This window comes from Delphinapterus leucas, chromosome 6 (genome assembly GCF_059928025.1).
Source record: "Delphinapterus leucas isolate spDelLeu-1000000601 "Yukka" chromosome 6, BTC_Dleu_Yukka2, whole genome shotgun sequence".
In the NCBI taxonomy this organism is placed as follows: Eukaryota; Metazoa; Chordata; class Mammalia; order Artiodactyla; family Monodontidae; genus Delphinapterus; species Delphinapterus leucas.
In genome coordinates this window covers 117,699,396-117,717,385 of record NC_143134.1, presented here as the reverse complement: position 1 = coordinate 117,717,385, position 17,990 = coordinate 117,699,396, and the positions used below count along the sequence as shown (strand labels likewise).

General features: G+C 44.1%; 1 protein-coding gene across 1 annotated transcript in view; it reads right to left on the bottom strand.

The window, feature by feature from the left end:
* Positions 1–11,547: 11,547 nt before the first annotated feature.
* Positions 11,548–17,990, bottom strand: part of GLE1 (GLE1 RNA export mediator) — a 43,742-nt gene continuing 37,299 nt past the window's right edge. Inside the window, exons 13-16 of the mRNA XM_022578566.3 lie at positions 17,675–17,779; positions 14,680–14,762; positions 13,824–13,887; positions 11,548–12,648 (exon numbers count right to left, since the gene is read on the bottom strand). Of these exons, the coding sequence (XP_022434274.2) occupies positions 12,580–12,648; positions 13,824–13,887; positions 14,680–14,762; positions 17,675–17,779 (321 nt within the window). The 3' untranslated portion in view covers positions 11,548–12,579. The remainder of the gene's footprint in view (positions 12,649–13,823; positions 13,888–14,679; positions 14,763–17,674; positions 17,780–17,990) is intronic.

Below are 17,990 nucleotides of genomic sequence, written 5' to 3'. Positions count from 1 at the left end.
CCTCTTTTATAGGCGGCCACGCGCGTTCCGGCGGCGGGCGGTCGCGAGCTCGGGGGAAGCGCCGCAGCGCGGCGCGAGGGGCGGGGGCGAGCGCCGGCCAACCAAAGGGGGCGGAGCTCCCGCCTGCTCGCTGCCCGATCACCCGGCGGAAAGGGCCGAGAACCCCCGGAAGGAGCCGAAGCGGCGATGCGGCGGAAGAGTCGAGCCCCGGGAGGGACGCGGCAGGGTGGGGAAGGAATAGTGCGCGCGCCAGGGGTGGGGGTTGATGGTGCAGTGGAGTCGCAGCGTCCGCCCAGGCGGGCAGAGATGCTCCAGCCGCACCGCCCTCCCCGCAGCTGGCATCCTCCAATCCTGCCCCTCCCCGCCCTGCAGAGAATCTTCGGCAGCCCACCCCTCCGCCCCTGGGAGCCCTTCCAGGACTGCAGCGAAGGGCGGGGCAGGGCCATCGCCGCAGTCTGGCTGGGGATGCTGCGCGTCCCAGCCGGAAAAACGCCCAGTCCCAAAGGGTGAGATCACCCGTGTGTTTCTCTTCCTCCTTCCCCCTTTCCCTAGGAGAAGGCTGGTGCCGGGGCCCCAAGTCAGCCTTCTCTGGTGGGAGTTGGGGTCAAGAAACCGAGGATGATTTGGGGCTCCGGGTTTGAGAAGGTGGTAAGAAAAGGCCGAATCCGATCATAAAAAATAAAGCCGACTAATTTGGTGTTTATGTCTGTCATTCCGAGATTTGAAGAGTTAATAATTTCTTATATTCTTACATCAAAAGCTTTCGGACAGCTCAGCAATGGAATAGGATGCACTAATTGTATTTTATAAATGAGACATTGATTCTTCTCGCCATTATTAATTGACCTTTCCTTATGTACCAAGCACTATGCTATGTGTGTTACCTTTTTAAAAAATCTTTTTGCAATAATTTTATGATTTAGGTATTATTTCCTCATTTTACAAAGGAGCCCTGACGTGGAAGCTAGGTCTCTTGCCCTGGGTCAGGCAGCTAGCAAGAGGAAAAGCAAGGATTTGAATCCGGGCAGTCAGAACCTTCTTTTAAACAGTGTGCTATACTGCCTTACCATAGGAAAGGGAGGCATTGTGATGGTGGATGCTGGAATGCTGAGAAAAGAAAAACAGAGGATTTCTGGAATTTCTGTTCCTTATAGTCTTAGCAGTTTAAGGGCCTGGCTCTGTAGCTAGAAGCCCTCAAGTAGGACGCCCTTTCCCCACCCCCATGACAGCTGGGCGACAGCCATAGAGTAGCATCCAGGTCATTCCTGTGCAGTCAGGCAGACCAGGAGCTCTGCAGCTCAGGAAGGCCTCAGCCTCCTGGTTACCAAGCACTCTCCCCTTTAAATAAATATAAAGGCACTAGGCACTGCACCAGAACTTGGGCCCGGGCCCAGCCCTGAGCTTCTTGGTCCTCAGTAGCTTGGCTTCTTCCCTGTGCCTGGGATCTGTAATCGGGTTTCTGAGCTGCTCTGGCTGGAGCCCTGATAATGAGGAAACCCCCCCCCCACATTCCCTTACTCTACCGGAGTGCAGAGAAAAGAAAAGGAGTGGCCACACCCCAGAAGCGGCTTTACAGAATCTGGAGGAAAGACATAGGAGCTGAGAGGCATTTCCTGCAATCCTCCATGTAGAGAAAACAGGACTGGGTAACTCCTGCCTGGGGTGTGCATTACTGGGAACAGCTGATGGCAGTCTTCTCCAGTGGGTAGCAGCAAAATGTTTAACCAAATACTCAGCTCTGGGTACAAAATGGCTAACACAATCATAGCTCTCCAAAATTTCCAAGACCGTCTGCTCCAGCAAAGAACGGGGCTCAAGGCTGTGGACAGAAGCTGCAAAAAGGAAGGATTTTTCTTTTATATCAATCTGGCCTCCTAGTGAAATGGGGGTTTTGCTTTTACCAGGCGCAAAATAGATTTGAGATCTTAGAGACAGCTTCTGTATTGATACAGAAATGAAAGTCTTATTTGTCGATCCTTTGTCTGATCTGAGACGTGGCCAAAACCCACTGCCTCCAGCCCTGTGTGGTGCCCACCCAGTCACCCACCCCGTCCGCATTTGGCACTGGAAATGAGACATTTAGAAAGCCCTTCTTCCTGTGTTCTACTGTCTGCCTACCTCACCTCCCACCAATTTCACCATATGCCTGACACTCTGCTAGGTGTGGGGAAGGAGATGATGAAGGAGACACTGGCTTTCTTTGTTTTCTGAGAGCCGCTCATTCAGAGCAAAAACAAAAACAAAAAAGGGTAGCATAGCAGCTCTGTAACCAATCTAATCATGTCCATCCCAGCCTCTTGCAAAGGTGGGGGTACAGTTAGGACTGAATTCCGAGCTCCTTTTTCTTTTTTCTGTTTTTGGCTGTGCCTTGCGGCTTGTGGGATCTCAGTTCCCTGACCAGGGACTGAACCTGGGCCACGGCAGTGAAAGCCTGGAATCCTAATCACTAGGCCACCAGGGAACTCCCCCAAGCTCCTTTTTCTATTCTAGCAGTTCTAGGAAGGTTTGATATGTGCCCTATCCTAAGCTTAGGCATTTAGGTAGTCCCCATACCTTTACGAGTCATTCGAGAGGTCAACCATTGGGAAACTAACTGTAATGATGTTTTCACATACTCTGGCCATGGCAATTTACTTGCCCACGTTCCCTGGGAGAATCTCTCTCTTTCTCTCTCTAACACACAAGCACGTGCGCGCGCGCACACACACACACACACACACACACACACACACACACACACGAAAGTTAACAGGCAAGCACCACTCTTTTATCTGCCCCCCAAGAAGGGAGCCGATTGGGAAGTCACCCTGGCAGGTGCACTGTACTTCTTCCCAGATGAGATTCTGCAGTGTCAGAGCTGGCAAGGAATAGCACAGATCTTCAACACAGTGACTGGAAGAACCTTGAAGACATTCTGCTAAGTGGAATAAACCAGACACAAAAGGACAAATATTGTATGATTCCACTTACAGGAGAACCCTAGAACAGTCATATTCACAGAGAGAAAGTGGAGCTGGGGTTGCCAGGGCCTGTGGGGACAGGAAAATGGGGAGCCAGTATTTAAGGGGTACAGAGTGGCAGTTTTGCAAGATGAGAAAGTTCTGGAGATGGATGGTGTTGATGGTTAACACAACAGTGTGAGTGTGCTTGATGCCAAACAACTAACTGTACACTTAAAAATGGTTTAAACTGTAAATTTTATGTTAAATTTTAAACTGTAAATGTTACATTACTTTACAATGACTGCCGCTGAAATCAGGGGCCACATTAGAGAAGAGGCCTGATAGCTGCTGGGAGCATGGACTTAACAGGCTGGTTTGCCTAACAGGACTGTAAGTGACAGCAGAGAGGGGAGCCCCTCACTCCCCTGGCACATCTTCCTAATCCAGCTGGCTTTTTTCCCGTATGTACTCTCACGGGAACACCTTTTAAGCCCCATCAGTCTCTCTCCTTCCTATTCATCCTGAACACGCAGAATCAGTTTCACAAACCATGTGAAACCTTCTCAAAAAATTCTAGTAGCGGACTTCCCTGGTGGCGCAGTGGTTAAGAATCTGCCTGCCAATTCAGGGGACACGGGTTCGACCCCTGGTCCAGGAAGATCCCACATGCTGCGGAGCAACTAAGTCCGTGCGCCACAACGACTGAGCCTGTGAGCCATAACTACTGAAGCCCACGTGCCACAACTACTGGAGCCCCCACGCCTAGAGCCCGTGCTTTGCAACAAGAGAAGCCACCACAATGAGAAGCCCACGCACCGCAGCCAAGAGTAGCCCCCGCTCGCTGCAACTAGAGAAAGCCCGTGCAGCAATGAAGACCTAATGCAGCCATAAATAAATAAATACAACTCTAGTAGCTTCCCACTGTCTACCGAATCACCCAAACGATTTTATTTTATTATTATTATTTAATTAATTAATTTATTTATTTATTGCAGTACGCGGGCCTCTCACTGTTGTGGCCTCTCCCATTGCAGAGCACAGGCTCTGGACGCACAGGCTCAGCAGCCATGGCTCACGGGCCCAGCCGCTCCGCGGCATGTGGGATCTTCCCGGACCGGGGCACAAACCCATGTCCCCTGCATCGGCAGGCGGACTCCCAACCCCTGCGCCACCAGGGAAGCCCTATTATTATTTTTTATATAATTATTTTAATTTATTTAATTAATTTATTTTTGTCTGTGTTGGGTCTTCCTTTGCTGCACGTGGGCTTTCTCTAGTTGCAGCGAGCAGGGGCTACACTTCATTGCGGTGCGTGGGCTTCTCATTGCAGTGGCTTCTCTTGTTGCGGAGCACGGGCTCTAGGCATGCAGGCTTCAGTAGTTGTGGCATGTGGGCTCAGTAGTTGTGGCTTGCGGGCTCTAGAGTGCAGGCTCAGTAGTTGTGGTGCATGGGCTTAGTTACTCCTCGGCATGTGGGATCTTCCTTGACCAGGGCTCGAACCCATGTCCCCTGCATTGGCAGGCGGTTTCTTAACCACTGTGCCACCAAGGAAGTCCCCACCCACACTATTTTAATAGAGATTCCAGAGCCTACACAAACTTTCCACAGCATTATTTCCTACTGCTCTTCTCTAGACCTGAGCTTAGCCACTTCCTAAACAGGTTATTTATTCTTCCAACTTCATGCTTTTGCTCATACTTTCCCCCTAAATTAGAATGTCCTTCTTTCCCAACACCCACTCCTCACTTCTGACAAATCTTACCCATTTTGAGTTTATGTAAGTAGAACCTTTCTGGAAGAGCAGTTTGGCGATATGGATCAGCATATGAAATTTGCATGCCATTTGACACAACGTTATATTTAGGAATACAACCTAAGAAGGTAGAAAATATATTTAAGAATGTTAATAATTATAAAAAAAAATTAGAAGCAGCTAGTCACCAACTGAAAAATGGTTAATTAAGATTCATTAATTCAAGACTATATTGGTGATATAGTTCACACTGATTGACTTGAAAAATATCTAAGATGTTACTGAACAGTGGCAGTCAGTTAATTAAGAGCTATTTACTTAAGAGCTATATTTGTATATCCATGTATATATGCACAGAGATGATTAAAGAGATGTTCACAGTGGGTACCTAGAATAAAAGGCTTTTTGGACTTTTTTATCTCCTTTTAAAAAATTTACAGATAGTTTTAAGTATCTGGATGAAGTACTATCTCAAGATACTTTCTTGACCATCCTAACCTCCAACTAAAGCATTTCAAAAAGTATATTCTCAGAAATACTAGTCCCAAGAGAAGCTCAAGAGTTCTGTGGTAAGTTTGGGAAACAATATAACTCTTGGAGGTTAATTCAAAGTATCATAGTTAAGGCACCAAATAGTCCTGCAAGAAAAGTCCTTTTTCTTTTCTTTATAATCTAAACATTTTATTATGGAAGATTTCAAAGATAAACCTAGAAAATGGAATAGTACAGTGAACCTCCATCTGTTCACCACCCAGCTTCAACAATTATCAACATCCTGCCATTCTTATTTCATATAGTACTTCACCTAGTTTACCTTTAACACAGTAGCTGCCAAACTTCTTTGCTGAACTCTTTTTTAGGTTCCTGCAGAAAAACTTCCTGGACAAAGCTGACCTAGATGAAATGGAGCTTTCTTCTGCACTATGGTAACTTTTAGTTCAAACCGTCAAGCACTCCAAGTTTGTAAATCTCGTCCTCCATTGGATTAAAATTCTACTCCCCAGTCACCTACTTCACTTTAAGTAGGAAGCATTTTGCAAAACCTATTTATTTTTTTAAATATTTACTTATTTATTTATTTGGCTGCATCGGGTCTTAGTTGCGGCACACAGGATCTTTGATGCGGCATGCGGGAACTTTTGTTGTGGCGCGCAGGCTCCAGAGTGTGCTGGCTCAGTAGCTGCGGCACGTGGGCTTAGTTGCCCTGTGGCATGTGGGATCTTAGTTCCCCGACCAGGGATTGAACCTGCATCCCCTGCATTGAAGGTGGATTCTTAACCACTGGGCCACCAGAGAAGTCCAGCAAAACCTGTTTAGAGTCAACTTTCCATCCCTGCTACAGGTTGATGGCTTCAAGGTCACCTTTGGCATCACCATCCTGTTTTCATGGTTGTAGGTTCTAGAGCTTGAATTTGTCACCTCATCAGAATTGTAGGCCTGATTTTGTTGTTGTTGTTTGTTTTTATTTTTAAGTGGGGGAGAGGATTATCTTTTTTTTTTAATATGTTTATTTATTTTTGTCTGTGTTGGGTCTTCATTGCTGTACACAGGCTTTTTTCTTTAGTTGCGGTGAGTGGGGGCTACTCTTCCTTGCGGTGCGCAGGCTTCTCATTGCGGTGGCTTCTCTTGTTGCGGAGCATGGGCTCTAGGCACACAGGCTTCAGTAGTTGTGGCATGTGGGCGCAGTAGTTGTGGCTCGCGGGCTCTAGAGCTCAGGCTCAGTAGTTGTGGCGCATGGGCTTAGTTGCTCTGCAGTATGTGGGATCTTCCCGGGCCAGGGCTCGAACCCGTGTCTCCTGCATTGGCAGGTGGATTCCCAACCACTGCGCCACCAGGGAAGTCCCAGCAAAACCTGTTTCGGGTCAAATTTCCATCCCTGCTACAGGTTGATGACTTCAAGGTCACCTTTGGCATCACCGTCCTGTTTGCAGGGTTGTAGGTTCTAGAGCTTGAATTTGTCACCTCATCAGAATTGTAGGCCTGATTTTGTTGCTGTTTGTTTTTTTTTTTAAGTTGGGAAGAGGATTATCTTTTAATTTTGAAATAATTTCAAATTTGTAAAGAATTACAAGAGTAATAGAAAGAAATCCCATACACCCTTCAACCAGATTCCCCAATTTGTTAACAATTGACCACATTTGCTCCATTATTCTGATGGTATATACTTACACATATACACACACGTGTAGATATTTTCCCCCTGAATCATTTGAGAATAAGTTGCAGACGTCATGCCCAGTCACCCCTAAGTACTTTAAGAACAAGTACTTTTATTTTTATAACCACAATACAGTGATCAAAGTCAGGAAATTAATGTTGACATAATACTGCTATCTAACATACAGACCTTATTCAAGTTTTGCTAATTGTCCCAACATCCTTTACAAGACAAACACACAGAATGATCTTTTTTTTCCTGGACCAGGTTCCAATCCAGCATCATGTAGTACATTTAGTGTAAACATCCTGAAGGAGCTAAAAGAAAAATGTTTCTTGACTACATCACCTGTGTAGATTGATATTTAAAATAAATGGAGCCTGGCTGTAAACTAGATGATATTATAAATTCCTCTATAATGGGTGTTTCTGGAAATCCATCACATAGCTGGGAGACCATAGCTTTCATCTGGTTTCTGCAGGTCCACAGGACCTAATATCAGGGATTCATTAATGGCACAGAGAAAAGGGAAGTGAATGGCCAAGCCTGATAAGGCGCCTGTGGGAAGCTCTGGAGCTCTTTTTTCCTGGCACTGAGATAGAAGACATTCAAACTTAATTACGTCACTGCTATCACCACAGGAAGCCTGAGAAGTGGGGGAAAGCTCCTAGCACGTGGGTGGGAAACCTCCAGAACAACTCCATTCTTCTATCCAAGGGATGTGTTGGGTTTCTCTCCCATTGGAACTTCCAATTCATCATCAAATTTGCTTTAAAATGATGTAGAACAGGATTTCCCTGGTGGCGCAGTGGTTGAGAATCTGCCTGTCAAAGCAGGGGACACGGGTTCGAGCCCTGGTCTGAGAAGATCACACATGCTGCGGAGCAACTAAGCCCATGCGCCACAACTACTGAGCCTGCGCTCTAGAGCCTGTGAGCCACAACTACTGAAGCCCATGCTCTGCAACAAGAGAAGCCACCGCAGTGAGAAGCCCACGCATGACAACAAAGAGTCGCCCCCGTTCGTTGCAACTACAGAAAGCCCACGCGCAGCAACGAAGACCCAACGCAGCCAAAAATAAATAAATAAATAAATGATGTAGGACCATGATAAGACAAAAATATGGGCACTCAGCCTAAGAAATGAGGTCAAACTTGAAAGGAGGCAAGCAGGCAAGTGAGCGCTTGAATTTAAAGGCAAATGCAGTCCTTGGTATTCTACTCTTAGAAATCTGACGCTACCATCCACCAGGAGTCACTGCTATCGGCCGGCAATCTCTACCTCTGGAGGCAACGCTATCAGTGAGTATTGGAAACCTGGCCTCTGTGATGCTCTCCTTTCTTGGTTTACCATCAAGAACCCAATAGGAATACCAAGCTTTAAATGACACGTGCAAGACTGTTAAACATGTCTAGAGAAAGAAGATTCAAATATTGTAAGAGGTGTCTGCTATGGAGTGGTACAAATTCAAAGTGGAGGAGACCTCAGAGATCATCTTGTCCAGTGATTTTTTTTTTATATTTCATTTTTGGCAGAACTTTCCCATATATAATGTTACAAAGAACTCCAATATATACAGCACATAAAGCAAAAATGCTGTGGCAGAGAGAATCCCAGCGTTCCATGCAGGCCCATTAGTCCTATTAAAGGCTGTGCAAATGTGAGCTGCTTAACTCCAGTAAGAGGCACTGCTCACCTCCTGGTTCCATTTTCATAGTTATTAATAGAACAGCTTTCCAGCAGATGGCAGTAGTAGGAAGGGAAGCCTTTTAAAAATTTGCACAAAGCCTCCATATGCTGACTGACTATACAGCTGAGCCCCATCCACTCAACACCCAAGCACCCAGTGCTTCCCAAGTTGTTCCGTCATGATGCACAGAAAATGCCATTTGTAAAGCACAGGTAGAGAGAGGAAGTGCAAACGGCCACGGGCCCCATGGGCTACAGAGATCAGTATGCTATGACACACAGCAGGGAAGCTCTGCCCTAAGGCACCGCTACTGAGCACAATTTGAAAACTACTCATCTGGTGACTGGTCCAATTCTTGTGTTTCGCAGGTGGGGATACTGAGGTTCAGAGAGTGGATGACCCACTCAAGGTCACAAACCTAAAAGTGAATTGAAAATCTGAAAGATGCCACCAGAAAACTACTATAACTAATCGATGAATTTGGTAAGGTTGCAGGATACAAAACTAATGCACAGAAATCTCTGGCATTCCTATACACTAACAACGAAAGATCAGAAAGAGAAATTAAGGAAACAATCCCGTTTACCATCACAACAAAAAGAATAAAATATCTAGGAATAAACCTACCTAAGGAGGCAAAAGACCTGTACTTAGAATACTTTAAAACACTGATGAAAGAAATCAAAGATAACATAAACAGATGGAGACATATACCATGCTCCTGGATTAGAAGAATCAATATTGTGAAAATGACTATACTACCCAAAGCAATCTACAGGTTCAATGCAAATCCTATCAAATTACCAATGGCATTTTTCACAGAACTAGAACAAGAAATTTTACAACCTGTATGGAAACACAGAAGACCCTGAATAGCCAAAGCAATCTTAAGAAAGAAAAATGGAGCTGGAGGAATCAGGCTCTGACTTCAGACTATACTACAAAGCTACAGTAATCAAGACAATACAGTACTGGCACAAAAACAGAAATATAGATCAATGGAACAGGACAGAAAGCCCAAAGATAAACCCACGCACATATGGTCACCTTATCTTTGACAAAGGAGGCAAGAAAATACAATGGAAAAAAGACAGCCTCTTCAATAAGTGGTGCTGGGAAAAATGGACAGCTACATGTAAAAGAATGAAATTAGAACACTCCTTAACACCATACACAAAAATAAACTCAAAATGGATTAAAGACCTAAATGTAAAGGCCAGACACTATAAAACTCTTAGAGGGAAACATAGGCAGAACACTCTATGACATAAATCACAGCAAGATCCTTTTTGACCCACCTCCTAGAGAAATGGAAATAAAAACAAAAATAAACAAATGGGACCTAATGAAACTTCAAAGCTTTTGCACAGCAAAGGAAACCATAAACAAGACCAAAAGACAACCTTCAAAATGGGAGAAAATATTTGCAAATGAAGCAACTGACAAAGGATTAATCTCCAAAATTTACAAGCAGCTCATGCAGCTCAATAACAACAACAACAACAAAAACCCAATCCAAAAATGGGCAGAAGACCTAAACAGACATTTCTCCAAAGAAGACATACAGACTGCCAACAAACACATGAAAGGATGAATGCTCAACATCATTAATCATTAGAGAAATGCAAATCAAAACTACAATGAGATATCATCTCACACCAGACAGAATGGCCATCTCAAAAACTCTAGGAACAATAAATGCTGGAGAGGGTGTGGAGAAAAGGGAACATTCCTGCACTGTTGGTGGGAATGTAAATTGATACAGCCACTATGGAGAACAGTATGGAGTTTCCTTAAAAAACTAAAATAGGGGCTTCCCTGGTGGTGCAGTGGTTGAGAGTCCGCCTGCCGATGCAGGGGACACGGGTTCGTGCCCCGGTCCGGGAGGATCCCACATGCCGCGGAACGGCTGGGCCCGTGAGCCATGGCTGCTAAGCCTGCGTGTCCAGAGCCTGTGCTCCGCAACGGGAGAGGCCACAACAGTGAGAGGCCCACGTACTGCCAAAAAAAAAAAAAAAAAAAAACTAAAATAGAACTACCATATGACCCAGCAATCCCACTACTGGGCATATACCCTGAGAAAACCATAATTTAAAGAGTCATGTACCACAATGTTCACTGCAGCACTATTTACAAAAGCCAGGACATGGAAGCAACCTAAATGTCCACCAACAGATGAATGGATAAAGAAGATGTAGCACATATATACAATGGAATATTACTCAGCCATAAAAAGGAAAAAAACTGAGTTATTTGTAGTGAGGTGGATGGACCTAGAATCTGTCATACAGAGTAAAGTAAGTCAGAAAGAGAAAAACAAATACCGTATGCTAACACATATATATGGAATTTTAAAAAGCGGTACTGATGAACCTGGTGGCAGGGCAGGAATAAAGACGCAGACGTAGAGAATGGACTTGAGGGCACGGGGGGGAAGGGGAAGCTGGGATGAAGTAAGAGAGTAGCACTGACATGTATACACTACCAAATGTGAAATGGATGGCTAGTGGGAAGCAGCTGCATAGCACAAGGAGATCAACTCGATGCTCTGTGACGACCTAGAGGGATGGGATAGGGAGGGCAGGAGGGAGGCTCAAGAGGGAGGAGACATGGGGTATATGTATACATACAGCTGATTCACTTTACTGTACAGCAGAAACACAACATTGTAAAGCATTTATATTCCATTAAATATGTGAAAAAAAAAAAGTGAATTGAACCCAAGTCTCTAGACTCCTTCCCCAGTGTTCATTCCATTGTATCCACATCAAAAGACTTTAATTCTTTCCCAGCTGGTAGATAAAACAGGGTCAGTTATTGGTACATAATTCCACAAAAGAAATGACAGAAAAAAATCAGTTTTCCCAAGGTGAAGGTCAAGAAGACAAAAAAGAGAAAAACACACCACTCTATACCTAGACTCGGGCACCACCATGCCCCTTATGATTTACACAGCTCCAGGTACAGGAAGTTGATCATACTGAACAGACTAGATACCAGCAAACGGTTTTTAAAAATCAAGCTTTATTACTTATCTTTTGGCACTACGGTCAATAATTCACAGAATGGGTCGCTTCGAGCGACTCAAGATTACCAGAGAATCCTCCACAAGAAACACAACCCCACATACAACATTTACTACAGAGGAATAGATCCAAGAGAATGAATCTTTCCATAAAGCAAATCTCAACTCTTATCTGTACAGCCAGACTCTGGATTTTTGTAGTGGCTTTAGTCAGGCAAATCTATCATCATTCATTACTCAGAACATGTAAAAAAATTATAAGGCAGTTCTCAATTCTTCCTCAACATCTTTATTAAACCCCTGACTCATTGCTTATGGATGCTCAGCTCATGTACAATGTTGCAAGCTCCATCTCAGCCCATCTTAATTCAAATTGAAAAACAAAGTTTGGTTCACGCATGCCGACTCATCCAGGAACCAAATTCCAAAGTAAGAGGACAAACAGTGCTTCCTGGTTCAATATAACATGTGTTAACAGTCCTAATCCCAGACACTAAGCTACCTCCGCCAGCCAGTCCTGCATGTCAGGGTTTGGGCCTCTTCTATTAACTGCTACTTTAAAGGTGACCTTGAGTCTTTGCTCCTCCTGGGAATTATTCTGAACGGGGGCAGCATGGGGGGAGGGGCTGGGGTGTGGTGGTGGAGTGAAAGCCACTTCAGCTCAGAGTGAAATGGTCAAGGTATTAACCTACCTTCTGAAAGATACTAGAGACAAAGGAAATCAAGGGTGAGATCAAGTGCTAAACTCTTCTCATAATTTTTTTTTCACATTTTTTGCAAAAACAAGAAAGGCCAATTCTGCTTACTCTGCCATGCGGACCCCTTTAAGGAGTCATCACATCTACTAAAGGACCTCTTAGATCTGTGACCCATGAAAATCTGCTCTCCTAGTGACAAGGTACAAGTACACAAAACACATATTGACATGACTTCTCCCAAATACAGCTGTCTTCAGTTGCTTTATTATTGTCCCTTTGCAACAAAATGGTGATGGTGGGCGATGGAGTAACATCAGGAACGCCAGAAGGAGGAAGTCAGAAAGCCCTTGGGGACAGGAATCTCCTTGCGCTGCAAACATTTCTGGTCAGGGAAAGACAAGGAAAACAGAATGATTCTCTGATAACACTGCTTCCAACACTTAAAGTTTGGAAGAAACTTTGAGGGACAGCAAGAGGAAGTAAGTCCTATGGATATAGTACATATATATACAATGGAATATTACTCAGCCATAAAAAACCCAAAATAATGCCATTTGCAGCAATGTGGATGGACCTAGAGACTGTCATACTGACTGAAGTAAGTCAGAGAAAGACAAATATAATATCGCTTATATATGGAATCTAAAAAAAATAGTACAAATGAACTTCTTTACAAAAGAAATAGAGTCACAGATGTAGAAAACAAACTTATAGTTACGGGGTGGGGGGAGGGATAAATTGGTGATTGGGACTGACATATACACACTACTCTATATAAAACAGATCACTAATAAGAACCTGCTGTACAGCACAGGAAACTACTCAATACTCTGCAATGACGTGCATGGGAAAAGAATCTAAAAGAGAGTGGATATATGTTTATGTGTAGCTGATTCACTTTGCTGTGCAGCAGAAACTAACACAACATTGTAAACCAGCTAGACTCCAATAAAAATTAATTGAAAAAAAAAAAGGTTGTCTCTAAGACTTCTCCTTCTGCATGAATTGCAGTGGAGGACAAATGCCAGGGTGTTGTTAATGTCTGTCCCACTCTCATCTCCCACAGCCTGGCCTCACCTTTCACTACTGCAATTTCCCCAACTGGGCTACTGGAAACTGGAAGTCAGTTGGCTGTCTTGGCAGACATACCAAAACGTAAAGTTTTTGGCACTTGGAAAAAGGAGAGGAGTCTGGCTCAAACTGTAGCCTGTTTTCGTGGAGAAAAGTGACCACACATACCTGTTCCCTAGACCTGAGACTGAGAAAAGAACCTTGGCCAACATGCAAAAAGTGTATCAGTGAGGTAAGATTCACTACATATATTTTATTCATCTCTTAGGAGAGCTTTTCCCCACGGGCAGTATGGACAATGACGCGTAGGAAGACGATGAAATAGCAGCCCTTAAGGTGAAGAGGGGTGGATGGACAAAACAGTAGGGTTGGGAAAAATCAAGAGGAAGAGACCACAGTCAGAGTCTGGATGTGCAAGACACGTCAGACACAGGTGCACTGGAGGTCGACAACAGTCTGGGATGTGCTGGTCTAAGGGCATCTTACCTCCAAGAACTGCTTGAGGCGTATGAAGGAACCCATCTGTCCTGAGCTGGTGATGGCTTCAATCCTACAGGGAGAGAAAAAGAAGACAGGTGAGTCACACCTATGACTCACACTTATCTTTTGGAGGAGTTAAGAGACCTGCTGATCTGGAGGAAGGGGCAGATCAAATGACTCACAGACATGTCTTCTAGACTGGATGCTGTCACTCTACTAAATGGTCTCAACATTTTTTTCTTTTCTTTTCTTTTTTCTTTTTTCATGCCCCCTGCAGTGGAAGCATGGAGTCTTAACCACTGGACCACCAGGGAAGTCCCCTTATTTTTTTCAAATAAGTGGATAAAGGAAAAGAGAGCACTGTTCCTTTCCAAGGTCTTTGTGATCAGGTGGGATGGGTGCTGCCAGTGCCTTTCCCCACTTTGCAAGGCCAGTGAGTTGAGAGGAATGAGAGGGTCCTTGAAGGTTAAAGCCACAACAGAGCCAAGCAAACTGGCTGACCAATCAGTTTCACCAGCTGATTTACTGAGGGAGTTTTTGCCTCCTTGGTTTCGTTCATGACTGCATGTAATCACCATCCCAGATTATCTGGGGGAGTTTAGAAAAGAAGAGAGTTTAAAAAACGTCAGGTATCTGAATCCAAGATCTTCCTAATTTGTTTTTTTTATTTAGTCAACAATATTTAAGAGAGACTTCAAGAGCGTTTATTCAAATAACAAAGAGGAAATGGATGGGAGCAGATGTTACACTTAACACAGGTGCTTAACTGAGTCAGAAACAGCATGTAACAGCAGCCATGGTATCTGACGTCGTAAGTTTTCACCTACCAAATCCCCTGGTGTCTACTCAACAAGTCTAATACCTGGGGAAGTAGTCCTCTTTGATGAGAAGTATCATCTTCCAGAACTGGACCTGGTACTGCTTCATGAGGGCATTCCCACACACCTAGAGGGGAAGGTGGGCACTGTCAGAGCAGAGAATGAAAATTCACACTCATATGAGAGATCCATAAAGGACAATCAGACCTTTGCCTTTTGTGCCTATCAAGGATTTCAACCACAATGCCACTTAGCCAGCTAAGCAAGGGAATTAAAATCCAGCTTTCTTCTGAAGCATTTCTTATATACGGTAATACCTCCATTTAACCAGACTGTCGGGTAGCCAGGTGTTTCAGAAAACGTGAATCAAACTTAATTTACTATTGATTCTATGGAACAGGATAGAAAGCCCACAGATAAATCCACGTACCTATGGTCAACTAATCTATGACAAAGGAGGCAAGGATATGCAATGGAGAAAAGACAGTCTCTTCAATAAGTGGTGCTGGGAAAACTGGACAGCTACATGTAAAAGAAGGAAATGAGAACACTCCCTAACACCGTACACAAAAATAAACTCAAAATGGATTCAAGACCTAAATGTAAGACCAGACACTATAAAACTCTTAAAGGAAAACATAGGAAGAACACTCTTTGACATAAATCACAGCAAGATCTTTTTTGATCCATCTCCTAGAGTAACGGAAATAAAAACAAAAATAAACAAATGGGACCCAGTGAAACTTAAAAGCTTTTGCAAAGCAAAGAAAACTACAAACAAGATGAAAAGACAACCCTCAGAATGGGAGAAAATATTTGCAAATGAAGCAATGGACAAAGGATTAATCTCTGAAATATATAAACAGCTCATGCAGCTCAATATTAAAAACACAAACAACCCAATCCAAAAATGGGCAGAAGACCTAAATAGACATTTCTCCAAAGAAGACATGCAGATGGCCAAGAAGCACATGAAAAGCTGCTCAACATCACTAATTATTAGAGAAATGCAAATCAAAACTACAATGAGGTATCACCTCACAGCAATTAGAATGGGCATCATCAGAAAATCTACAAACAACAAATGCTGGAGAGGGTGTGGAGAAAAGGGAACCCTCTTGCACTGTTGGTGGGAATGTAAATTGATACAGCCATTGTGGAGAACAGTATGGAGGTTGCTTAAAAAACTAAAAATAGAATTACCATATGACCCAGCAATCCCACTACTGGGCATATACCCAGAGAAAACCATAATTCAAAAAGACACATGTGGGCTTCCCTGGTGGCGCAGTGGTTGAGAGTCCGCCTGCCGATGCAGGGGACACGGGTTCGTGCTCCGGTCTGGGAAGATCCCACATGCTGCAGAGCAGCTAGGCCCGTGAGCCATGGCTGCTGAGCCTGTGCGTCCGGAGCCTGTGCTCCGCAATGGGAGAGGCCACAACAGTGAGAGGCCCACGTACGGAAAAAAAAAAAAAAAAAAAAAGACACATGCAACCCAATGTTCATTGCAGCACTATTTACAATAGCCAGGTCATGGAAGCAACCTAAATGCCCATTGACAGATGAATGGATAAAGAAGATGTGGTACATATATACAATGGAATATTACTCAGCCATAAAAAGGAACGAAACTGGGTCACTTGTAGAGACGTGGATGGATCTAGAGACTGTCATACAGAGTGAAGTAAGGCAGAAAGAGAAAAACAGATATCGTATATTGACGCATATATGTGGAATCTAGAAAAACGGTACAGGTGAACCTGTACGCAGGGCAGAAGTGGAGACACAGATACAGAGAACAAACATATGGACACCAAGGGGGGCAAGTGGCTGTGGGGGGTGGTGGTGGGATGAATTGGGAGATTGGGATTGACATATATACACTTATATGTATAAAAGGGATAACTAATAAGAACCTGCTGTATAAAAAATAGATAAAATAAAATTCAAAAGAAACCAACCAAACAAAAAAAAACCTTAACTTACTATTGATTCTAAAGGTTTGACATACTTCCCATATTGTGACTTCAGGAGCTTTAAGGTGACTAGAAACTGTTGGCGTTATAGGCCAAATGGTCCCAGATTTGTTATGGCATGTGCCCCAAGCCTTTATTCTTTAAGAACTGTCTCCTTTCCACAGAAACCCTACCCTTTCCCTGTAGTGGGGTCCCTAATGGGCAGAGAGGACTATACGGAGCCTCCTAGACGAGACTGGTAATCTGTAACCCAAGCTGGTTAATCATATTTTCTCTCCTGGGAATCAGCAATCACAATGGTGGGACATTAGTCCCATTACACTGGGTGACCACACTGAGGCTGAGGGATATAGCCCAGGATGGCATCTTCTCCACTACGCACAGAAAACTTCAGAAAGTTGGCTTATAGAGCAAGAAGGAGGCAACCTGCAGGAAGAGCAGACATGGAAGACACGTGGTCCCAGGGGGAGACTGCCTTGGTACCTGGTGGCATTCCAGTTCCTGGTTCCAGGCCCTGATGAGATTCAACCACACATCCTACCCTTGATTCTGGAGTGAGTCACTTCTATATCCCTAAAACAAATTCCTTTTCACTTGTACTGGGATGTATAGTTTTCTGTTCTTTAGAACGAGAAGACAACCACACAGCGAAGGAAAGTACACTGGGAAGAAAAATCAAAAGCTAGCTTTGTCTTGGGGATCAGGAAAAAATCTATGATACTGGACGCTAATGCTGTTCACCATTAAGTCTCTATTTCTTTTTTTTTTTAGCTCCTAAAATCCTTGTAATTTCCTAAGTGATAAAGGTAAAAAGAACATCTTTTGTTGTATATATATTTATGTATTTTTAAAATTTTTTGGCTATGCAGCATGTGGGACCTTAGTTCCCTGACCAGGGACTGAACCTGTGCCTTCGCAGTGAAAGCACGGAGTTGTAACCACTGGACTGCCAGGAAATTCCCATTAGTCTCTATCTCTATATTCCTTTCCCAGTCACGTCACACAGTGGCCCAAGGCTGCTTCAACCACTGGCTCTCTCTCGTGCGATAGCTGTATTACGTACCTCCAAGAAATCAAAGAGGAGGGTGGCTGTCACATCTGACAGGGGCTCCATGTTTAAGATCTGTGCCAACCAGCGCCAGCCATGATTTAAGCCATGAGGGTGAATCTGGGAGGAGAGAGTCGGTCACTGTTTAATCTCATTTTATGCAGAGATCTAAATTTCCACCATTATCAACCAGCCATTACCAACAGGACATGAACCCCCAGATCAGCTAACCTAAGCAGCTGCCACAGGGCAGAAACAACACAAGCCAAACAAACTGTCTTTAAATACTGCAGACACTGGTACCCACACATTCTTCACAGCATCCCTGCAA